Consider the following 25,146-nt stretch of genomic DNA (forward strand, 5'->3'; position numbering starts at 1 on the left):
TGTACAGAATTGTGCCAGGGAGATTAAACAAATCAAATCTATTTTCTTCTACCTCCTTCCCACCGGCCATATCTACATGACACACTGTGCACTAGTTCATTACTACTGCACAATAGCATCATGTGGCATGACACATGATACTATGCTACTGCGCAGTAGTAACGACCTACTGCACAGTCAGCAGCACTAAAAAACCATTCAGGGACACTACTGCGCAGTAAATTTGGTTACTTCAAAGTCATTGACTCTTTGTCTACGCAAGTACTAAATGACTGTGCAGTAACAACTTCACAATCGACATCTCATGTAGATGCAGCATATGGAAACATAAAGGAGGGCATGAGGTATTAGGTGGAGTATAAGCTCCTTATAATTCTTTCAATATTTAAAAATTTTTTTTACAGCTTCATAGAGGCAACTCTCCCTACTAATACGGATTCTAGGGGAACATATGAATTTTAAGGGAATCTTCTTAGATTCATAGATTGTAAGGCTGGAAGGGACCTCGGAAGATCATCAAATCCAGCCCCCTGCACCAAGCAGGAAAAACAACTGGGGTCAGGAAATATTAATATAACATGATATGACTCTTCCTTATGTTTTCTCTTTAAGTTGGGGGGAAAGGTGGTAAACAAAAACTAAGATTCACGCTATGTGATCTACACTTCGGTGCCCTTTGCATCTCTCTTTTTAAAGGGGCAATATTACCATACATTGCCTCTACTGAGAAGGGGCCAAAAGAATAAGAATTCAATTTGGAATGAAATTCACAAAGAGCAGTGATTCTCAACCAGAGTGCCTCAAGATACTCTGAAGGGTGCCATGAGGTGTGAAAAGAAGAGCAGATAAATGCAGGCTGAGGTTTGTCCCTACCTGGCCAGTCCCCCACTTCCTCCCTCCCTGCCCCACCCCGACCTAGTCCATAAGGAATATATAAATATATTTTTTAAATTGGATGCCACTCAATTCACAAGAGTTATGGAGGGGTGACTGGAGACCAGAAACACTGAGAATCATTGACCCAAAGAAAATCACCTGTAGTGCAAGCATTTACTAAATCCAGCTGGAGGTTACTCATGCCACTTGCTTTCATGACCAGAATTCCACTAACTACTTTCCCAGTAGCAGCGTTAAAGAGAGAGAAGGATGGAAACAAAGATGGAGGACAGCTGACCCTGTCATTGCGGTGTATTCTGTGTTAAAAGGCACTGAGGGTTAGTTCTATTTGCAGCATTCTCAAGTCACATGGCATGGATTAATGATATTTTGTATCATAATTGGGAAATTGTAAATAAGGCCCTATGTGTTTTTAAAGCAGTGTACATATCAAAGCCAAGATTTTAAAAATAGGCATACTATCAAGCCTCACTGAAACTGAGTGGAACTTGAGTACTTAAAATGCTGAGACTGACTTAAAATGAATTAGAAAAAAAATTAGCCAATTTTAACTTACTAAAAAGAATAACTGTGACCTCTATTGCTTTATAGGTATATGTAAGACTTAAAAGTGTCACTTGTTTTCTATTTGTTGTTTAGATTATAAATATCAAGTCTTAATATGCTGCAGGACTCACAGGAAGACTGGAGAATTTGAAGGGCTATGACATCAAAAAGGACAACAGATTGAACTACAAATTCAGAGAAATAGTTTTAGTCACTATTTAAATTACTGTATGTCATTTATTTAATAAAGTCAACAATTTCTCCAAATAAATTCTTAAAAAAAAAACACGTATGAAAAAAATCAGTAACCCCACTCCTTAAATTAAGATCTCCACTCCAGTTCTCCAGTAAAAATTAAGATGTCAAGAGCATTTTTTTAAAGAAATATTTCTTCATTATTTTTTAAAAACGAGTTTGAAAATTACAGGGATTTAAAAGGACATCTAAAATCCCTAAATTGTTTCCCCTGTAATATTAACAGTTAATTTTAAAAAATAATATTTAAAAGCCAAACTATCTTTGTACCAGCTTTCATTCTACTCTTGCCTCTCCTCTCCTCCCCCCTTCTCACCCTAAACAAAGCTATAAACCACACAGTGGAAAAGCTGATATATATATATATATATATATATATATAAGCTTTACTAGAATACCTTTTTTTCTTGATATCAAAAAGTGTTTTGTTAATGCACTAGTTTCCACTAAACCAAATGCAATCAAATCTTGAACTTAAAAGTTATGTCTGTTTATCTGTAATCCATTACCTGGAAGAAAAAAAAACCCAGAAGGACTCTCTAGCCACCTAATCACCATATCAATGACACATGCCACAACAGAGAAGCACTAGTTTATTTGATTGATCATGGTAGATAAACTCCAAATAACAGAGAAATTAACAAATGCTTGACATTTGCTCAACATCCATTATTCTGACACTGCTTTCAGGATTTCAAAGCCTGGGAGTATGCTTAATCAACATTCATATTCCCTAGTGAGCTACAGGCACCATATTGCGCCCCGCCTTAGTACTGATGAAAACTGCATATTGGCCATTTCCAAAATGTTCTGGGACTCCACACAAGGCCCCTTCTCTCTCTTGTTCCTGTTCTGCAGTTTTCTTTTAAACACTTCCAAGACAAAAGCATCTGCCAGTTTTTCTCTCTGGGGATGTATGCAAAATGAACTTAACAGTTTTAAGGCAGGAGAAACCCTCACATCTAAATTCATTCATAGGACAGAAAAGGGCCTAAGAGGCCTCTCCAGGGACAAAACCCTGCTGAAATTTTCCCCGACAACAGTGGGAGCTTTATAAAATCTAAGTCCAGACAATTTCCAATTCAAATGCCCAGCATAGCATGACCTTTGTCAGATCTATGAGCCCTAGATGCACCCAGTATTTTTTTTATTCTAACCAGCACAGACATTAGACAGGGCACTACTGCTAAGCAGGAGGTTGAATATTTGCATGCTCTTCTTTTGTGAAAATGTAACAGTGACAGCACTGTGTCGAATTCTTTTCCCTCTAGAACTTTAACTCCATAGGAGAGGCATAGCTGACAGATGACTCTCCCAACATCTGTGTTATGTACACTGCACAGCTGAGGAACCTTGGATCACTGTCATAGCATCTCTGAGATGACCTATACCTTTCTTATATATACCCATTATCTGAAAAAAATACCATTCGAAAACACACAACGTTTTTTAACAAAAATAAATATGGCAAGAAAGATTAGCATAATTTATAGTCATTAAGCTGTTCACATAGCAGCCCAACATATGTTGTATAAATGTCCTATACAAAATAATTTATCAGACCTGACATGTTGCACATCATATTGTATTATTTAATATGCTTACTAAAATTTCATGGATCAAACTCCACTTCTGAAAGCATACAGAAAGCCCAAGAAAATATTTCTTCATCTTCCATGATTTATTTTGATTACCTTTTACAGCTACATGATAAAGTGGAACTTGCAAAATTACAAGGTTAAGGTTTACAGAGCTATTGCTTCATATACTAAAATATAACAAATGGCTCCATGTCTATGTAGTATTTTACTTGCATTTAATAATATTCAGCAGGATACTATGCTAAGCACTATCTTTTCTACTGAATATTTTAATGATTTAAATAAGGCTTACACTAAACACCCAGACCCAAGATAAAAATATTAGTGTAATTTGGCATTTGGATTATTTTTGGTGAGAAAAGATTAAGAGGGAATGAATTCAATCACATAGAGTTCATCTATATTTTAGAATAACAATTAGAAACATTGTGCATACTTCAGAAGTAGTTTATCAGTTCAAATTTTTAAAATTGTAAAAGGTCATTACAAAATAAGCCAAAAGAAAAAACGCACTATCCAATTCTGCCTGCCTGCCCATCCCCCTCCCTCCCAGTTATTTATAAGACTTATGGAAGTAAAATAGTAAAAAAATTAACATTTAACTTAAGAAGGAAAACTCATGAATTGGGTGTCAAGTGGCAAATAGGATTCCTGCTTAAGAAAAAGATCAATCCAGAGACCATACTTGACAGCTAAATGGTATTAGAAAAAAATATTTATACTAGAAACCTTCATGTAAAAATCACTATCATTTTCCGAGACAAAGAAAACCAATAAACGTGGGTAAAAACAGTGTTCTCATTTGGTCACTTAAAGTTTGTTATTAAAATATGTGTATTTCTAACCACAAAACAGAGTAAGGAATAAAGATTTTCCTGTTGGGTCAGATCACTTGTTAGACTGAAGATTCCTAACTCTTAAATACATATACGGTTCTAATACTAGAGAAGTGAAAATCTGTCAAATAGAGGTACACCAATAAAGATTTTCTTGGCCAATACCGATCGATAGCCGATTATTAACTAGCCACATCAGCCAATACTGACTTGGCAACTGATATTAACTGAGGGTTGAGTCATGCTATGGGTTAAGTCACGCTGGGCTGGGTAGCAAAGCTACACCTGCCCCTCTCCACCCTTGTCACGTCTGTAGTATTCAACATCTTTTACAGCCCCCACCCTGACCCCAGCCTGCAGTCCACACCATGCCGCGCCAGCAACCAGAACCTCGCGGCAGCTGCTCCGCTTCAGCCCATCCTGGCCTGTTGATGAGGGGGGATGAGGGTGTATCCAGGGTCACCCTGGCTTGCAGGAGGGAATCCAGGAGCCCTGGCCCTGCAGGCAAGAGGAAACCCAGGTGATCCGGGGGCCAGGCCAGAAGACATAATTATCAGAGAACATTATTGGCTACAACAGTAAAAAAGGCACTAGCTAATAATGTACATTTACCTTTTATCTCTGCTGATCCTACAGGCAACCAATATATTGGTATACCTCTACTATCAAGTACTTAAAAGAATAAACAGTATTTCTGTATCATAGCCTGTGAGAAAAACAGCTTGATTACTTTGTTTAGGTTTGTTTTTTGGGGATTTTAAAAAACTATTTATGGGCAGATTGTGTAGGAAAACTGCACAAAAACTGAGGAACAACTAGAATAATAAAATTCATCCACTTCCAGAACCTAAAAACAATCTCTAGCATTTCTTCTCTCAGTTTCATTATCTAGCTCCAGCTCCTAGCTGCTACACTTTCTACCAGCTGTACCTTCCTCAGAATACCTGACTTCATTCCTAAGAGATGCAATAAACATGTAGAGATCACTAACATGTGGATCATCATTACTGAGCTGGATTTTAATAAGATAGGGTGTAATTTTCTGGCAAAGTATAGATGGAAAAGGTACTTTGTGTCACCACTTCTATGTGAGCATTCAGTAGTTATCAGGAGTTCCAGCAGAGCTACAAATTAATCTGAGTGAAACCAGGCATCACCTATAAATTGCTGACACTTCCGATCATGTTGTATGATCAGTTCTTAAAACAGTTTCATAACATGTGGGATTGGATTAAACCTGCAGGATGCCACAAATGAAGTAGCAGTTGCCCATAATAGACTGTGTTTCTGTCTGGGAAAGACCTGCAATATTTCAGGGCATTTTTGTTCATCCTTCCAGCTTTCTGGAAGTGGGATAGAAGACTATGGTGATTAAAGGTATTAAGTACTGCACAGCCCAAAAAGGCTAGATAAATATGTGCTTTCTTTTTTGAAGATAGAAGAGATCAACTCCCAGAGCATCTTGTTTAGCACTGTCATGACCTGGAACCCAAAAGGCAGAAATCCAGGATACTGAGAAGCGGAACTGGTGACTGTTTATAGCTAGTTCCTTGCTTTATGGTGCTTAGGAAATGGAGCTAGACACAGGACTGGACAGTTTGAGAGATCTGTGGCAGCAAACCATGGTTTCTTTAGTACTGGGTGGACTATTACATGCGTTGAGTGAAAAAGCCCCTCAAAGAGGTTACTGATATCCACTAGAAGTCTCAGGAATTCTTTATTCAGGTGAACCAGAATCAGAATTGAGAGAAAGAGAAAGAAAACAGGAAGCCTTTGGAGGAACAAGAAGGCATTAGAGTGCTGTATATTGCAAGTCAGAAACATGGTAGAACTTATAAAAAAGAGAAAAGAGCAAAATCCTGGTACCGTTTGAATCCAGGGAACTTTTGCGACTACAATTGCTAGGATTTCAGCTTCAGTAAGTGAGGATTCATCAGATCATTACTAATATTGACCTGAAAAGCAGGACATTACTTTTTCAAGTATCTGGATAGGCATCCGGATAGCACTTTTTCCTGCTTAGGCAGGGGGGTCGGACTTGATCTGCTGAGGTCTCTTCTGATCCTAGCATCTATGAATCTGGTGGAATACCACCAAAATAAGCATGAAATGGCAGTAGAAAGAAGGGGATAAAAACCCACATACAAGAAGTTACTGTATTACAAATTCTCTTTGAAATCCTTACCACCTATTCTTCAGCATGAAATACAATTTAGCTTTCTGAGATTTTCACTTTGCAAGTAGACTGTTACAATACTTTTACTGAATCACTGAATAGGGCACTTAAAAGGGATAAACAATTACAAAAATGACTGTCACAGGAGCATATATTTTATTTAGTGATGTGATAAGCTTTGGGGCATATATCAGCACCAAAATGGTCTTGGTCATTAATTTAGGCAATAAATCATAGGTCTTGCCAACCATGATGGCAAACAGATGCTAACAAGGAAATGTATTATTTAATATTGCCATGTGTTATAAAAATGTAAGTGTTTAAGACATGTCTTAAATTTTTATAATAATAAGCATTTAATACATTACTGTTTTGACACATACAAGAATCAAATTTATAGGTCTCATTCTGTAGATGCTTCCTCTTCTGTGAACATGGAGCATATTCTGGAGATTAAAAAAAAATGAAAGCAAGAGGAAAAGCATTTAAAGTGCACATTTGCAACATCTAATCGGTTGTCTCCCTGATTTGTGTTAAATACTGTCAGCATCAGAAAAAGCAACACTACATTTTGACTTTGTAAAAAAAAACCCAACAGTATTTCTGGGAATTCCCAGGAAAACGAAATAACAATAACATTTAACACTCTTAAAATCTCTAAGACAGCAAACAGATGAGTGCTTGACACCAATAGTGTGTAGCCATTGATAAATTTTGCAGTTTATATGATGTGGCAAAGTTTTATTCTACTACCCACCTTCCTATTTTCCCCCACATTAGCTTAATTTGTTCACCCTAGTGTTGTAGTAACATTTATCAATATAATGTCTTTGCTACACAACTAGACTGAAACGACATAAAAAAAGAAATCTACTGAAATCTTCCTGTCCATACCCACCATCTTCCCAAGGATTATTTATGTAAGCCAGAAAGAACAGCTTTTTGGTTCAAGCACCAAAATCTGAAAACTCAGGGAATAAAATGGTGATTTTTCGTCACTCCAGCCACACTGAAACAGAACCATTGTGTAAGTTTCCTCTCTGTCCATCTTTGCATCTCTCCCTCCAGTAAAGCAGGATTTGTGTGGTCTAGCAAAAAGAGGAGATTGTTTTTAAAGAATACAATGACTTTTTCAATCACTTTTGTTTTAGTATAGTATGACTATTCAGCTAACAACATTTTTTGTTTTTATATGGTTCTGTTTAACTTCCCTTTTTGATCAACTCCTCCAAGTACCGGCACACTTCTTTTCTTTTAAGTGCTACAGTCAATGCTTTAAAACACTTGAAGAAGCAGTGATCAGAGTATGGAAACTAAATTTTCTTCATTAAATCTACTGAAGCAGATATTAAAAATGCATTTAATATACTGGGGATGGTTGGTGGGCATCACCGACTGTGACAGGCCAGTTACTGATGAGCTGCTGTCAGACGGCCTTCTCAGCAGGAATCTGTGTCTAAGGCTGCTGAAGGACAGCAATATCTTCCCTTGTGTGTAAGCTCTATTCATCTCCCAAGTATTTACTAAATCACAGGCCTCTGCACACAAACCCAGCGTTTCAGCGCATGCTAACAAATGATGGATGGCCTAGTCAATTCGTTATGTCCTGAAAGCGTGATTTCCTGCCATTCCAATCATCAAACCTCTAGAGCCTTCAGAGCTGATCAGTCCTGGAGAATATATTTTGCAGGCTCTATTAAAGGAGTAGAGGTTCTTTCCATTAGAGTCTCAAACTTTTTTTCTCTGGCTGATTTAAAGGTAGGAAAAAGCCACTATAATCTGTGTAATAATATATTCAAGACATATATCTTTAATATATTAGTAAAATAGCACTTCTGAAATATTAGTTAGAGATGGACTATTTCTAACTAACTAAATTTAAGATATTCTAATATTTTTCAAGTTAATCCATGTGTGCCATTTCATTATATAACACCCCCTAAAACACTGTATTGTAAAATGATGTTCCCTTGAACCAATACTTCTGGCAGAATTGAGCGTTCAGAAGGAAACATTTTCCTTGTATTATGTAAACCCAGTGAAAAAATATCAGAGCTGTCTTAACTGTAGTCCAGCAAAGGGGGGGGTATAAGAGTCCCTTCCAAAAGTAAGTGGACTTGTCAAATGAGTAAGGTTTTTAGAAGCCTTTTTCCCCTGCAACAAGACAATGCATTTGATAGTCTTCTTTTTTGCATGCTAGAAGAACCTTTTATATTTAGCTTTGCTAGTCAATGACCGATAGGAGCAGAAGACGCATAATTCATACCTTTTACTATGAAACATTAAAGCTTCAAACAAATTAGTCTAATGCAGCGGAAATGTCAGCTGTGCTAAGGTATAACAGTTCGGTTCACAGTGCTAAGGGAACAGACCTAAGGTAACAAAGTAAATAAGCATCTGGTGACCCCCCCCAAAATTTTTTTTAAAAAGAGCAAGTCTTGTATTTCTCCCCTTGCCAGGTATGATCCATCTAGATCCAACACGAGCCCCTCTACCATGCCCTACCATTCACCTCAACCTTGACCTGGAGATTAAGCTCACTTTTATTGCACACAAAGGTCATCTGTGTTAGGTCAAAATTCAAAGTCCCTTGTCAGCTAAGGTTGATATATTCCAACCTTTCCTACTCTAATGCATCAAATTTTTCATGGTGAGGTCATATTCAGCAGACAGTGTATTCAGCAATTTACTGTGCCATTGTAATGTAGTTCAGAATATGATTGTCCAAAAAGCGACACATGAATAAAATATTTTTCACTATGATATTTCAAATACCCTCTACCCATAAAAATCTAACCTGGGCTTATTTTCAGACTCCAAAAGAACAATAATTTAAGGAACTGCCTCTGAAATACAATCCAGAAGGATCATTTTATCATTATAAATGTTAAACAGCAAGCCACACAAGTCTAATAGTACCCCCAAATCCATTAGTCAATTAAAAATTCATGTATGGTCAGTGTTAAACCTTCCATTCCATCCTTAACAACTATAATATTCCAGTCTTTAAGTCTAAATACATCTATCTGCCTGTCTGATAACACCAAGGTTGCTTTAGGATGAAATTCTTCAGAGGAAAGACAAATGCGTTAACAGAATTTTATTCTTGTTATAACAACCATCACTACAAAAACACATGTTGGGAATCAGCAAAGAAAAAAATATATAAAGACAAGCGAATTAAGAAATTTTACAGAGCAACACACTGAAGTTTGCCAAGACCAACAAAAATTAAGCTATTACATACAACAAATCTATTCTTTTAAAGAGGTTTATTTTTTCTTTTGAACTGGTTATAACTGCACCTGATATATAGCGATGACATATACTGGTTCACTGTACCTTTCACTTCTAAGAAAACAATTTCTAAACATGCATAAACAGGACACTTGTCTTTATTAACCACTGTTTTATCTAGCTGCCAGCAATGGGTACTGTTTTAGACTCTAAATACATAGGGTGACTTTAATATATTTGCTACTATACAAATTCCTAAGGGTAAGAAAGATACCATTATCCATCCAATATAACTATGGCTTCCTCACATTATACAGGCTCCACTCCATACTCAAGATCAACATTATAGCAACCATAACAAACACTGTTTTCCAGAAATTTTAAAAAACCAAAGAAAGAAAAAGGAAAAGCTATGATTCTGTGCTATGGTTGCCACTATTCAGCACAGGGGGGGGGAAAAAGGTCTCCAACCTTATTTTCTGACCTTCAAGTACAAATAAATCTTTGCTCCACAATTGTAAAAAAAATAATGTAAAAGGAGGGAGTCACACTGTCATTCAAAATATAAATCTTCACACATTCACCAGCTTATAATACTTCTAGAGGGGTGTAAGCACAACTTTATTTTTGATCACATGTAACAGCAGTCTCAATAGTGCTTTGGTCATTTGTATGAAATATGCTATTTATATTAGGAACCCACGCCCCACCTTTCTCAAAGTAAGTTCCATTGAGAGCTGCATTCACTGTCACACATATTGTTTGCTTCCTAGTTAAACTGTAGGTTAAAAAAAAAAATCCCTTCTTTCATACACATTTTGATATAGCCAAGAGAGATATAATCCAAGAATTCACATACACAGTGTGGGGCTAAAAAGGCTGATTTCAAGCTTCTGTGTAGGAAAATTCAAACATCACAAACCTGCTTTTTCCATGTTTCTCTTTTTAGGCCTTACTGGCACTAATAGTTAAAAGTTCTGCTCCTCACCTGTGCCCGATTTGATCAAAGAGAAGCAAGGGAAAACAAAAAGAACCTCTATAGTTATATACTGACATATACCAGTTTTTTAGTAGAATAACTTGCTTTTTAGAGAAGGTTTTGCTTCCCTTCTACTTGGGCTTGGAATATAAGCAGTCAGGTTTTGAACATGACATACCCACTCAAACTGGAGTTACAACCCCTAAACACTGGAATTCATAGTAAAGGAAAAGGAACATGAACTCTATAGCTGTAAATATCCTACCAAAATTCCAGCAGAACTGTAGGCAAAAGGAATCTATTTTATTTGTTTTAACCTTCTTCCAGTGGGACAGAATCAGGTTAGCATTCAGCCTTATAAACACGTTCTTTAGAACAGATGTTAGTTTCCATAATGCAACCTCCATTCCGTTTCATCTATAAAGTTATTTTCACTGTTAACATTCCACTGAAATTGGTTGTGACTGAAATGGTACACTGTAAGTCTATATAGAACTTGCAAAGCCTCCACTGACTAAAATCTCATTCAATATTCTTGGTCTGTTTACCTGCTTAGCTAAATGTAGCTTGAAGTGCAAGTTTAATTTTAAATTACATTAGCTTTTGCTACAAATGTTATTGACAAAACAAATAGCAATGTAAAATACATTCCATAAAACATAGTATTGAGTTGAAAGGTTCATAAAATGGGGGGGGACCCTCAAAGACATTAATATTTACATAGATATGGAAAAGGTACGTATTCCATAATAATTTAAATTGCTACTCCTTAAGCAACAGAATGGAAGCATGCTATTGACCATTTAGTGTCAGGTTTACCATCATCATGGGCTAGATCTCACAACTATTCCCACTGAAATCAAATAAATCAATTTGCTTAACTATGGCATGAAAAGTTCACTTATAGCTTCCTAGGAAACACCGGAGTCAGACAAGTTAGGGAATAAGCTACCCTGTTTACCTGAATCCAAAGCAACCCTGAATTAAAAGTCCCCCAATTATTAGATTCTATACATGGAAAATGTATAAATTTTTATAACTTTTTAGGTATAGAATCTAATTATTGGAGGGTCATTTTAAATTCATCCACTGCCCTGTGGCAGTGGGGAGAACAGTGGCAGGGGGGGCAGGCAGCAAAGGAGCAATGGGGAAGGCAGTGGGGGCGGAAAACAGAGCAGTACAGGCAGTGGGGCTCAAGCAGCTTATCCCCACTACCTGACACCCCCCACCCCCGACAGGCCGTCTTGGCTGCCTGCCTTTCTGCCACTAACCCTTGCCCTGGCACTGGCAAGGTCCCCTCTCTAGACTAGGGCATGAAGATGGCCCCAGCCCAGCTCTGTAGCAGCTCTGGGGCTGGGAGGGAAGAGGGTAAGTAGCAGAAGCCAGAGGCCCTAGGCCAGGAATAGGCAATCCGTGGCATACATGCCAGTGTGGCACACAAAGGCATTTTGTTTGGCACATGCACTTTGGGGTGGACAGTGGGGAAGGGGCTAGGACTGTACTGCCACAAGGATTGAGCCCCTTGAGGCTCCCCTGCCACATGCCCCTGGTATACCAATACCTTACAAGTTAAGGTTGTTTTTGGCAAAAAATGTTACCAACCCCTGCCCTAGGCAGTATGGGGGCAGAGGTGGCAGGGAAACAGAGAGCAGTCCAGAACTAGAGCTGCAGAAGCTGGCTGTCCCTGCTCCCTTTCTCAATTATAAAATGAGGGCCTCCCCACCCCAGTAAAGTGGGGGAAGGGACTCATCTTGGAATTGAGTAAATATAGTGTGTACTAGACACAGGATCATTAGGAATTTCATTTTTAAACAAAAATGCAATCTGTAAGGGGTAGAGACAAATAAAGTCTTCCAAACTTTAAATGTTTTACAATTGTTTGCGGAAAGAAAACAAACAGCTACTGCCTTTGCTGTCTGCACTTTTCCCTAATGACCTGCCTCTGATCAGTTTCACTTCTGCTATTCAAAATGGCATGGATAGCAGCGAAACTGACAAGAATTAGATCAATTTTAATCAGCTGCTGCCTGGGGAAGTTTTGCAGAACAAATACAGAACTGAAGTTTATCCATGGTTTCTTTTTTTTTTTTAAACTTTTTTTAGGAGGAGGAAAAGTATGTTGAGGTAGAAAGGTAAAACACCTTTCTATCTCTAAGCAGCAACAAGGGGTGCTGTAAGAATTAGTCTGTGGCCCTGCTATTTAATATATTTGTCAAAACAGAGGAGGAAACAAAATAATTTCCGAAGAACTTTTTGGGTGATGCAGAGCTATGGAAGTGACAAATAATGAAGACAACAGGTCACTAATACAGGCAAATCTGAAAGACTTGTCATCCTTCAAGATGAGGGAATGTCTTGGGAAGCCATGATTATGAAAAAGACTTCTAGGATCATACTGGGTAATTGGCTGAACACCGATTCCCTCCCTTCTGCAAGGAGATGAGACCAAAAAACAAATGCTATCCTTAATATATAAACATAAATAGGGAGGTTATATCATCTCTGTACTTTGGCACCAGTGTTACTTTTACTGAGATACTGTGTCTGGTGCTGGCACCCATGAGTTGAGAACGACTTTTAAAAGTTGGAGTGGAATCAGTTATACCAGAAAAACTGTGCTGTCGGGGAAGAGATATGAAAAACACTGAAGGACTGTAAAACATGCTTTATAGTCAAAGCCTCAAGGAACTCAATCTTATCTTAACAAAGAGATGGTTGAAGACCAAACAGTCTGTAAATACCTACATGGAGAACAGAAATGTTAAAAGGCTTTTCAGTCCATCAGACAAAGGTATAACAGGACATGATGACTGCAAGTTGAAGCTGGACAAATTTAAACAAGACTAGGAAGCAGTTTTAACAGTGAAGTTAATTAACCACTGGAACACCTTAGCAAGAGCTGTGGGGAACTCTTCATCTCTGACAACTGTTAAATCAAAACTGGATGTTTTTAAGAGCAGACATGTTTAACTCGCATAGGATTTAAATCAGGGAGATCCTATGGTGTTAAGCAGAAGGTCAGACTAGATGGTTTCAGTGATCCCTTCTAGTATTAGAATCTATTAAACCATGTTCTTCCAAGCAGCTTATAGGGAAACATGGCCTTCACACATATTAGACACATAGCAATTACTGGGAGAGGCTCTGAATAGGCTCTAGGGATTGTACCTTGTTACACATCTTCCCTTCCCTAGCAGCTGTGGGTGATAAGAGATTTGTCTGCTTACAAAGACTGCTTGCAGATGTGGAAAAAAAAAAGCATATTACTTTAAACTCAGCGTGCTCCCATACCAAGCTCACCACATGCCCAGAAGAGGCAGTGCATCAGTCACACTCAGCTTTCCCAACGCCTGTCAAGATCAAGCGCTTTAGTGGGGTTTTTTTTGGTGCTTTTATCTAATAGCTGATTGAATCAGCTTTAGCTGAAAATGCCAAAAAGCCCCAACTGAAGCGCCTGATCTATACAGATGCTGTGGAACCAGGACAAAGTAACGTGCTGCTGCTTCCAGTACAATGTGCTTTTCCCCCTCACCCACCATGTCTGTCAGCGCCCAAAGTTCCTGTACATCCTCCTCCACCAAAGTATTCATTGCCTCTTATATTAGCCACAAAAAGGGAAGTCTTGGCACTTTTAACCCCACATTTATGTAGTCTGTGTGGGCTTTGCAAGGTTATTGTGGCAAAATAGTTAAGTAGTTGGTTTTGTACTTGGCTCTGAATGTGCATGGATCACATGGAATCTATCCTTTGAACTTTCTGTTAGTCCCACAACCCTTGGTTGGTCTTTTCTACCAGCCTCAAGCTAGGTTTAGCTGCCCGATTAGAAGACACAGAAAATATCTTTGTAAGGGATGAAATGTATCCCTTAGAAATAAGCATTTGGTCAAAACAGCTACTTACGCTATTGCATCCAATATTACATAGTGCTCTTTCATACTGTTGTAGATAATCTGGTTTGGTTTAATTGCCTATAGTTATGCAAAAGTTATTAAACTTGCTTGTACCTCCACACCTATATGGCAGCCATGCTACTACCAAGGGTATGTCAGTGTTTTTTCTCCTTTGCTTCAAAGAAGTATGTATTTGAGGCGGGGGCGTGGCACTCTATATTAAGGAGGAATACACATCCTTGTCAATTAGCAAGGAGTCAGGGGAGGGGCACTCTGAAGTGCTTTGGGTTAGAGTACAAGGCAGTCGAGGGGAAAGAGACTTAATGGTGGGAGTCTACTACAGACCTCCCAACCAGGGAGAAGAGCTTGACCAGGAATTCTTGGGTCAGCTCACAGAGGTAGTGAAGGCTAAGGATGTGGTAGTCATGGGGGACCTGAACTTCCCGGACATCTGCTGGGAAGAACAGTCAGCCAGGTCTGAACGCTCACGTAGGTTCTTGGCCAGAGTGCAGGACCTCCATCTAACCCAAGAGGTGCATAGCCCCACCAGGGGGGACTCCTTGTTGGACCTAGTGCTGGCCACGGGTGATGACCTGGTGAGGGGGCTGCGGGTGCTTGACCACCTGGGCGACAGCGATCATCGCCTGCTGGAATTCACCATCCAGAGCAAGGTGGCAAAGGCTTGCAGTACGGCAGCGGCCCTAGACTTTAGGAGGGCAAACTTCAATGAGCTAAGGAGGATAGTTGGAGAAGTGCTGAGGTCCCGGGGGGGAGGGGAGCCAGGTGTCCAAGGAGAGTGGTCGCTCCTTAAGGAGACGATCCTCCAAGCCCAAAGGAAGGTAATCCCAACGAGGATCAAAGGGAGCAGTAGAGCACACAAGCCTCCGTGGCTCACCAAAAGCATCCAGGAATGTCTCCTTGCTAAAAAGGAGGCTTACACCCAATGGAAAGAAGGGGTCATCACCACGGAGGACTATTCTGTAGTTGCTCAGGGATGTAGGGGGGTAGTTAGGAAGGCCAAGGCAGAGATGGAACTGGGACTAGCTTCCCAGATTAAGGACAATAAGAAGTCCTTTTTTAAATACATACGGGGTGAAAAGAAGGTCCCGGGTAATGTGGGGCCCTTGCAGGATGCGATGGGAAAATTGTTTGTCACACCAGATGGCAAAGCTAACATGTTTAACGATTTCTTTGCCTCCATCTTCCTAAGTAGGGACCAGAACAGCAACCACCCTGCTGGGCCCCCTTCGGGCCCCGGGGGAGGCACACCTGGGCCACGGGTTAGCGAGGATTTAGTTAGGGAGCTTCTGGAGGGGTTGGACGTATTCAAGTCAGCCGGTCCGGATGATCTCCACCCTAGAGTTCTAAAGGAACTGGCCGAGGTCATTGCAAGTCCCCTGGCACGGCTTTACGAGCACTCGTGGTGCTCTGGTGAGGTACCGGAGGACTGGAAGAGGGCTAATGTGGTCCCAATCTTCAAAAAAGTCAGGAAGGAGGACCCGGGAAACTATAGGCCGGTTAGTCTTACCTCGATCCTAGGCAAGCTGTTCAAGAAAATTATGCTGGCACACATCCAGGAGGGGCCAGCAGGGGACTGCATGCTTAGGGGCAACCAACATGGGTTCATCAGTGGCAGGTCCTGTCAGACCAACCTGGTCGCCTTTTACGATCAGATCACCAGATCATTAGATCCAAGGGTAGCAGTGGATATAGTCTTCCTGGACTTCCGGAAGGCTTTCGACACTGTCTCTCACCCCGTTCTCATTAAGAAACTGGGGGGCTGTGGTGTAGACACCCACACAGTCAAATGGGTGGCCAACTGGCTGGTGGGCCACACCCAGAGGGTGGTAGTGGATGGGTCCTTCTCAACCTGGAAGGACGGGGGCAGTGGGGTTCCGCAGGGCTCGGTCCTCAGGCCCGCACTGTTCAACATCTTCATCAGTGATTTGGACAAGGGGGTAAAAAGCACCCTGTTCAAATTTGCTGATGACACTAAGATGTGGGGGGACGTGGGCACACTGGAAAGATGCAACAGGCTACAATCAGACCTAGACAGGTTACAAGGGTGGGGGGACGAGAATAGGATGGGTTTCAACACAGATAAGTGCAAGGTGATGCATCTCGGGAGGAACAACCGGCACTATACCTACAGGTTAGGGAACTCCCCTCTTGTCAGCACGGAGGCGGAAAAAGATCTGGGGGTCATCACTGACTCCAAGATGAACATGGGCCGGCAGTGTGGGGAGGCAGTTAGGAAGGCCAACCGCACCTTGGCATGCATCCACAGATGCATCTTGAGCAGGTCCAGAGAGGTGATCCTCCCCCTCTATGCGGCACTGGTCAGGCCGCAGTTGGAGTACTGCGTCCACTACTGGGCGCCACACTTCAAGAGGGATGTCGACAGCATGGAGAGGGTCCAGAGGAAGGCCACTCGTATGATCAGGGGACAACAGGGCAGGTCCTATGAGGAGAGGCTACGGGACCTGAACCTGTTCAGCCTCCAAAAGAGAAGGCTGAGGGGGGATCTTGCGACCTGTTATAAACTAGTCAGGGGGGATCAGCAGGCATTGGAGGAGTCACTGTTCCTCCGAGCACCGCCAGGAGTGACCAGGAATAACAGTCACAAGCTGGCAGAGGGTAGGTTTAGGTTAGATATCAGGAGGCTCTACTTCACGGTCAGGGCGGCTAGGATCTGGAACCAACTTCCAAGAGAAGTGGTGCAGGCTCCTACCCCAGGGGTGTTCAAGAGGAGGTCAGATGAACATCTTGGTTGTTTTACCCCAGTATTCTTTCCTGCCATGGCAGGGGGTCAGACTAGATGATCTGCTCAGGTCCCTTCCGACCCTAGAAACTATGAAACTATGAAGTGAGGGGTAGGAAAAAGCTTGTCACTAAAGTAAGGACCTGATCTAACTCACCTGAAAACTTCAGATTCAGATTAATTCATTTCCAGCCCTACTGCTGAGGAGTCTCCGGGGGGCATTTATATGCATACATTTTTTCCTGGGACATGCCAGAGATCTGCTGCTTCGATAGAGTCTGCTCCGCATGCGAGCTGAGCCAAACTGCACTGCACTGTGTGAAATTCTATAAGTGGTGGAATGTGCATCAGTGTGCAAAAAATGGGAGTGGTATGCTTTTGAACGAAAGCACCTCCAAGGTATTTTAGGTCAAAAGCATGCTGCCACCATTTTCTCAGTGCTGACATGCATTTTGCCACACGTGTAAAAACGCCCCAGCAGATTCCTCACCTCTTTTTCCACCAAGCATGTGAAGCACTAAAATATCTTTGTAATTACACAAAAATGTACATTTATTTTAGCCAGTCTGGGCTACAGCCAAGAGAACTTGGGTGGAACTGAGGCACATATGTCCAAAACATGCACAAAATATTCTGCTGTTCAGCTGCTGCCTAATTCTACAGGTGTCTGCATTCAACTAGGAACCTTGTTTTTACCTCCCTGTTTGACTTTCTCTAGACACTTATAATTTTGATGTTGTCCTAGATCTGTCCAGTCTAATGAATTTTGTGTTAATAGTAACCATAACATGTATACAGCCTTGGGAGGAGCGCTGGAACACAGGCCTCTCCTCTGGACTCCCATTTCAGTACCTGTAACAACCATGCTAGAGTCATACTCCTGTTTGCTTTTTTCCCTTTCTCCTTTCCTCTCTCACTTAATAAGTGTTGCATTCTTTGCAACAGTGTTACAGCAGACTACACGCCACCTGGCAGACAGCTCACTCCCCTAGTAGGCTGTAGTCTTAAAAAGTAGACACCACTACTACCCTCCTCTCTACATCTTAAAAAGAAGCTAGTGAGGCTTGCTCAGTTGTTTGATAGACTTGTTGTAGGAATCTACCCTCAGGGAAGAATTTTAGGTCATGGCCTTGCACTTGTCCTTGGCAATTCCTATTGGCAAACACTAGACAGCCCCCAATTCTTTCTTGCAATGTTTTGGAAGCCTACATAACACAAGAATTTTGGATTCTACTCCAAAGCATGATGATGCCTGATGCTACCTGCTGTTGCCCAGAAGTAATTTATTGGATCTAGTTATTTATTTTATATTTGTGCAGCACTGTGTTGTTAAGGAACATGCTGTACTCCAATGTAATTGAGATAAGAAACAAAATATGCTTCACCTGCTCTCCAGACACTCTGCAAAGAGGGCAGTCACCAGTCTGCCTGGCCATACAGACATACATGAGCTAGCTCAGTAACAGAAGCAGTGTAGTGTCCAAGCAGGGATAATTAGTCTGGATGGAGAGGCAGGCTGATGCAACTGTATTACTTCCAGAATCAAGAAATGCAGCAGTCAGCATAGTAGGTAGGTGTCAATTGCGCATCTCATTCATAGAAAGCAGATGTGCATGAGAGGCACCTCATGGGTTTCTTAAAACGAATAGGAAATGGGCCCTTTGGAAAGCACTGGATAACACAGGTATTAATGTGCCATGTGATATGAAGACTCCTCCACCACTTAAGATTTTAGGCCTCCTTCCAAGAACAAGCATTCCTTTTCTGCTCCTTCGGGAAGAACAAACCATTTCAGGAGACTGACAAAGAGGAAAATTTAGTTCTGATCTTTCAATACGGACAGGCCACACATACGGCTGGAGCACTGAACAAGCAAAGCACTTTTAGCAGGGAAGCACCCTTATAAGCAAAACTGACTTTTCTACTGGTAAAACCAACCACTGAACATGAAGCAAACTATGCTAGTAGATACAGGTTTTTCTGTGCTAAGAGAAGTCCTATATTCTTTTGGGGTTTCTACTGGGACTTTGTCAGGGATCAGACTTTAGGTGGACATAGGTTCCAGCAAAAGGGTTGTACCACAGGACCACAAAAATAACAACAGCCTTTCTGCCTGTCCAAGGATTTTGGTCAAGGAGAGAAGAGTGCTTAAAAGATGATTATTTCCAAAGAGCCTGAAGAGGAAGAGTCAGCCAAATATCCCAATTCTATATTTTTATAGGACACCTTCTAACAGGCCTGAAGCAGAAGCCACACACCAGTGGTTCCCAACCTTTTTTTTTCTGTGCCCTGCTGCTGGGAGCAAAGTACTGTGGTGGCAACCTGGGAGGAGAGGCAGAGAAGCTCCTGGCACGTGGCATGGTTCATCTTTTCCGTGCAGTGCCACCGGCACTGCCCCTGCGACCCTCATTTGGGTCACAACCCGGGGTTGGGAACTGCTGCCATACATCGTTCTCTGATGTTTTCAACATTACAGGAGTGAACAAGTTAAACCTAATCTTCCCATGTTCTCACGAAGAATGCTTTCTTATGGTTAAAATCACCTCTAAAAAGATGCAGTAAAATAAAGTAGAATCAGAAAAACTGGGATGGAAGGGAGGTCATCTAGTCCAAGCTACTGCTAGAGACAGGCTCATCCCTGACTAAACCATCCTAGTCTAGTATTCGTCTAACACACTTAACTTTGTTCTCAACTTCATTACCCAAAGAACTCTTTGAAACACTTCACTTCTAGCACTTCTCCTCCACTGCAGATTTGTAACCTTGAATTTTAGGATTTTTAATTTAAAGACACAGTATGCGGAAATGTATTACTATGGTCTTGATTTCAGAGAACAGAAAGGTGCTTCATCTGTGTATTTAAATACCAACATTAAAGGTAACTGATAGTCATTTTATCGGAAGTTACAGGCAGAATAAATGCTTAAAATTCTCCCCATACTGAACAGACTACAATGCTTCAAAATGTATTTGGGATCTTCCAACGAAGTTGATGGTTCCCAGCGGACAGTTGTCACCATCTAAAAAACTGTAACCACCATTCACATGCTGACTTGCAATCCAACCAAATAAGTTAACGAGCAAGCAAAAAGGAAGGTCAGGTTATTCTCTTACTCAGGACAGCATTGACTCTTCTTGATAGTAGGATGTAGAAAAACCAACCCTGGTGCTTTCTAGTTTCTTTTCTATGAAAGAACACACTGAGGGAATGAGGACTTTTACTTCAATGCAATTTACTTGGACTACATTCACTTATTTTTCAAAAAGTGTTTAGTACCACTCATTTTATCCTACAATGCAACTGATCTGAAAAACAGCTAAACTGCAAATTGCAGTGAGGTATGCAAGGCAAAGGGAGCACTTTAACAGCTTATTTATGCTGGCTCTTCTGTGTTGACCACCAAAGAATCTGAAGCACCTCAGAAATAATAATGAATGTACCCCTGCAGTATTCCTCTGAGGGAGGGAATTATTTTTATTCCCATTTTAGAGGAATAAAAGCAGAGAAAGTTGGAACCTGAATGTCGCACATCCACCTCTCAGGAGGTCCGCTGTGCCTTTTTGAAGGGCCTGCCCAGTTACAGAACTGGAGGGAGCAGCCGGAAATAGACTCCAGATCCTAATTCCAGTCCAGTGGATTAATCACCATGATTCCTGGCCTTAACCACAGATGCTGTCCATTATTTGCTCAGGAGATTGTTGTTGGGGTTTTTTTTAAATAGCCATACGTAGTGCAAGGGACTGCCTATTTTTTATCCTGAAATATTTCATGTGGCAAGTGACTGATGCTTTTATCTGGACATTTTGATTCGGAGGTATCCATCCCAAGCTTCAGAAGCCTGTTAATTGAAAATAACTGTCCCCAAGAAGGAAAGTCCCAACACAGGGTACCAGAACGTGCACATACCCCACTGAGATTAAAACCCAGGAAATGCTGCCTGTCTACCGCTGCCACTTTGTTACAAGTCAGCCGCCTCTTCCCCAAAGCCACAGGGATAAAGAGGTGTTTTCAGGAGAAGGGTAACAGATGTGTGGCGCTATTGGAGCTGGACAAAAGCAAAACTGGGAGATGAGGCTCCGCTCATCACCAAGCGGGCCCTGTGGGTGTTTTAAGCCCAACATGTATTCATGTGCCTTCAAAAGGTAAAGTTTGGGAGATGTGAAAGCAGGTGGATACTCGTGTAAGCAGGCCCCCGTCTTTGCCTTCAACCTGAGAGGCAGAGCTGTATGGAGGAGTGAGCTTGCTGGTCTGAAGGTCGCTTGAAACGGGGAGCGACACCCCAAAAGTCAGGCATGTGCCACCGCAGACAGGGGCCAAAGCAGAAGGCCAGGAGCACTGTGGGAACCGGGCGGCCTTTATTTCGCAGCGAGGCCAGGGGGCGGGGGCGTGGCTGTGGTTGTGCACGGTGCAGGGCCACGAGGGCGCGGGCGGCGGCGGCGGGAGCGGAGCGGAGCGGAGCAGAGCAGAGCAGGGCGGGGCGACGGCTTACCTGGGGAATCGCTCCTTCAGCCGCCTCAGGCTCTGGCGGGTGGGCTGCACGTGCCCCAGGAACCGGGCGATCTCCTCGTAGTGCGCCTTGCTCAGCTTCATGCCGCAGCCGCTCAGCAGCTCCCGCGGCTGCGCCGGCCTGTGCAGCACCAGCAGCAGCAGGAGACGAAAAGGGCGGCGGTAGGGAGCAGCGCCACGCTCCCGCGGCAGCCTGGGGGCGGGAGGCAGCCGCGCCGGGGCCTGTCACGCAGCCAGCCCGGCGCCCATGCGCCGTGCAGCTGCGGCCCCGCCCCGCGAGCCGGGCCCGGCCGGGCCGGGGGGGGAGCCGCGGCGAGCGGGGCGGAGCTCGCGCCCATTCCCGCTCGGGAGGCGCCGCCTCGGCCTCGGCCGCGGGACCCGCTCTGCCCTGAGCGCCTGACAGGAGCCCTCGCTCCTCCTGCCTGAGTCGCCGCCTCCGGGCGGGCCTGCGCCTTCCCTGGTGGCTCTGCCGCGCTCTGCCACCTTGTTTCAGGATTCTCGCCTTGTGACCCCTCTTCGTGGGCAAAGCCCCGTTGAGGCCATTGGGACTGCCAGGGCTGCCTTTCTTATGGCAGGCCAGGCTCTTTGAATGGACGTGCTAGCTTTTATTACACTGAGTCGTTGCGGGGGAAAAAAGAACTTGGCAAGCTTTTGGGCGCAGTCGCTTTTGTTCGGGCCTAGGACATCTCTGCTGTTCTGATCCTCCAGGGAACGAAGACAGCAAAACCCTTCCCCTGTGTCAGGGGGTCTCAAACTGTGGGTCGTGACCTTCGGGGGAGGAGGGGGGTCACAAGCAACTTAAAAGGGGGCCGCAAACTTCCCAGGGGGTGTGTGTAGTGGTGCAGAGCTGTGGATGGTGGCAGTGGCTGCCATGTGCGAGCTCTCCCCTGTACCCCGCTGCCGCCACCCAGCACTTGGGGGTATGACAAAGTTTGAGAACCCCTGCCCTGTGTCTTTAAAACAAATCAGTCAGTTGCTTATGTTCTCACCAGCTTCACAAGTGTTAGGGCCCCGGTTTTAGCCTGTTTCGGGCATTACAAAAGACAGCATTAACGGACTGTCAGCAGACCCCCGATTGAAGTGCTTTGCATTTAAGATCTAAGGTTCGTGGAGGACGGGGCTCCCTTGCAGTACAGAACCTCATCTGCAGACCTATGGGTTAACCATTAAGAAATCTGATGCTTTTTTTTCACCCTGTCTCTGGGAATACTCCTGTCGATTGTAATGGGACTGGGCTGCTGCAGAAAGTACATATAAATAATAGCACTGCCAAAAATCCTGAATCTGCCTCCCCTACTCCCCAAATCTATACAATTAGTTTTAAAATTGGGAGAGTTAAAAAGAACTCAAAAGTATTATTTTTATTTGCCATTGGATTTCAGGCCGTTACACGTTTGCATTTTCCAGTGTTCTTGGAGACCCGGGAGCCAAAAACATTTAAAAAAAAAAAAAAATTAAAACAGGTTCCCACAGGGTTGCAAGATCTGGAGCTTTAGAAAAATGATAAAGAAATGATAAATATTGTCAGACTCGTGGTGACTTTGTGCATGCTGGCAATGCCAGAGCACTTTTAGAAGGACTTGTTGTATTGGTTCCTAATTAGCCCTCCAATGCTGCACATGAATATGTACAGGAAACCTTGTGTCCATTCATGGTCATACAGACTTCAGGAGGGGTCTGTGTCAGCCCAAAATATTTTGAGTTTAAATGAAAATAGTAGTTTATTTCCATTTCGGCATTCCTGTGCAGAAATATGTACCAGGCTGGTCATTTTTGCTAGCATTTAGGTAGGAAATTAACATGAATTTGACCAATTTGTTTTTTCACTGTCTAAGAATAAAAGTGAAAAAGCAAACTTTTTTGCATGATGTTTATTTAAATAGTTTTATTAGTGACAGAAATAAGCATTTTTTTTATTTATACAGTTTTTAACCTACACTCTCTCTCAACTTTTCTTCATTTAGAAGCTGAGAACCTGGACTTTTTTAACATCAGGATTTCTCTTATTTTTCTTATCTCTTGATTGCAGTTGGAAATGTAAGAGCAAACAGTAAAGGTAAGTTGATTTCTTAAAAATACAAAATAATATAGCTTCTAGGTCTTAACATTATGCAGCTGGAGCCCAATACAGCAAAAGCTCTGTTATCCGGCATCCCCCTGGGAATGGGGGAACCTGCGCAGGCTGCTTTGCCCTGGGCCACAGTCTACAAGGACGAATCACAGCAAGTAAGACTTGCCTTGTGGCAGTGAAACCGGAAGTGGGACTTGTGATTTTGCTTTTGCTGCATCCTTTGGAAGATTGAGAGATGTTGGTTAGTGGAGCTTTCCAGTTTGTAAAGTGCTGGATAACACAGCTTTTGCTGTACCTATATAGAATTCAGTGAAATCAGTGGAATTCTGCATCGTGGAAGACTAAGGGTTTACTCCTGACTAATAGGTATATTTATTAGGGTGGTGTGAAATTTTGACAGCTGTTTCATTTTGACGCTGTTTCAACTCGTTTCGAGCTTGAAACAGTGAAATTAAAACGAAACGAAGGGCTTCAAAACAGCCTCGAAACGAAACAAGGGTAGTCGAAAAGTTTCAAAATTTTCAAAACATTTTGAGTTTCAAAGCTGAAGCTGGGCTTGCCTGCAGGGAAACAGAAAGTAAGGAGAGGGAGGGGGAGGAGTGGGGAAGGACTCCTCTGACATTGACTTTCTAGCTGGCCAGTGACGGAAGGGACCTCAGGGAAGGATCAATCCCAGTGCTCTGGGGGAGGGATGCAAAAACAGCATAAAAGGCAACATTGTTTGAAATGGCCTGCTTTCTGCCTAGGGGTCAGTTACTGAGCTATCTTCCAGAAGCTTGGGGGCATTAGACAACAAAGGCTACTACTACCATTGACTTCCTACTTGCTAGCTTAGCAGATGAGATTTCGTTTATACCTTTTGCTTCCTTTCTAGACACTTTTATTATTTTATTCATTGATTAATTCTTTTCAATTTCATAATTATAGTGCATATTATACTATAGAATTGATATAGGAAGATGCATATATACATTTATATATTTTTATAAAGATGGGACTATGAAACACACCATGAAGCATGCTAGAAAGGCAGCTGGCAAGCCTCCAGGGATGGATGGAAAAGTGGGTAGAGGGAGAGGTGTAAGTTTTCCACCCCCACCCAAACTGAGATGCAGCCTCTTTGCTACAACAAGCAGGCTCAAGGCTTCCAGTACTACAGGAAGCAAGGAAAGGGGAGCACTGCCAGTGCCACTACCTGGGCCTGAGTCTGCATCCCCTCCAAGAGCACCTTCCATAACTGCCCCCCCCATGATAATAAGCAGCAACACCAGGATGACAGTCTCTTCCACCTCCATTTCACTTCCCATACTAAGCCTTCCAGTGCCAGAGGAAGAGGTGGAACTGGATGTGAGTGCCCCAGCAAGGGAGCTTCTGGGAAAGGAGGGAGAAT

General features: G+C 42.4%; 1 protein-coding gene and 1 long non-coding RNA gene across 5 annotated transcripts in view; one reads left to right on the forward strand and one right to left on the reverse strand.

Annotated features, from left to right (window-relative positions):
• CDIN1 (CDAN1 interacting nuclease 1) overlaps nucleotides 1-21,944 on the reverse strand; it is a 173,791-nt gene extending 151,847 nt beyond the window's left edge. Inside the window, exon 1 of one of the 2 annotated variants that reach the window (XM_090033517.1) lies at nucleotides 21,669-21,944. In XM_090033517.1, coding sequence (XP_089889643.1) covers nucleotides 21,669-21,769 — 101 coding nt within the window. In that variant the 5' untranslated portion in view covers nucleotides 21,770-21,944. The remainder of the gene's footprint in view (nucleotides 1-21,668) is intronic. The other variant, XM_090033516.1, reaches the window with a different exon arrangement.
• Nucleotides 21,945-22,125: 181 nt separating this feature from the next.
• The window catches only part of LOC149871941 (uncharacterized), a 45,937-nt gene continuing 42,916 nt past the window's right edge, over nucleotides 22,126-25,146 (forward strand). For all 3 annotated transcript variants that reach the window (XR_016440333.1, XR_016440331.1, XR_016440332.1), the window contains exons 1-2: nucleotides 22,126-22,441; nucleotides 23,650-23,741. This is a non-coding gene — a long non-coding RNA (uncharacterized LOC149871941). The remainder of the gene's footprint in view (nucleotides 22,442-23,649; nucleotides 23,742-25,146) is intronic.

This window comes from Crocodylus siamensis, chromosome 2 (assembly GCF_052110815.1).
Source record: "Crocodylus siamensis isolate JL-2025a chromosome 2, ASM5211081v1, whole genome shotgun sequence".
In the NCBI taxonomy this organism is placed as follows: Eukaryota; Metazoa; Chordata; order Crocodylia; family Crocodylidae; genus Crocodylus; species Crocodylus siamensis.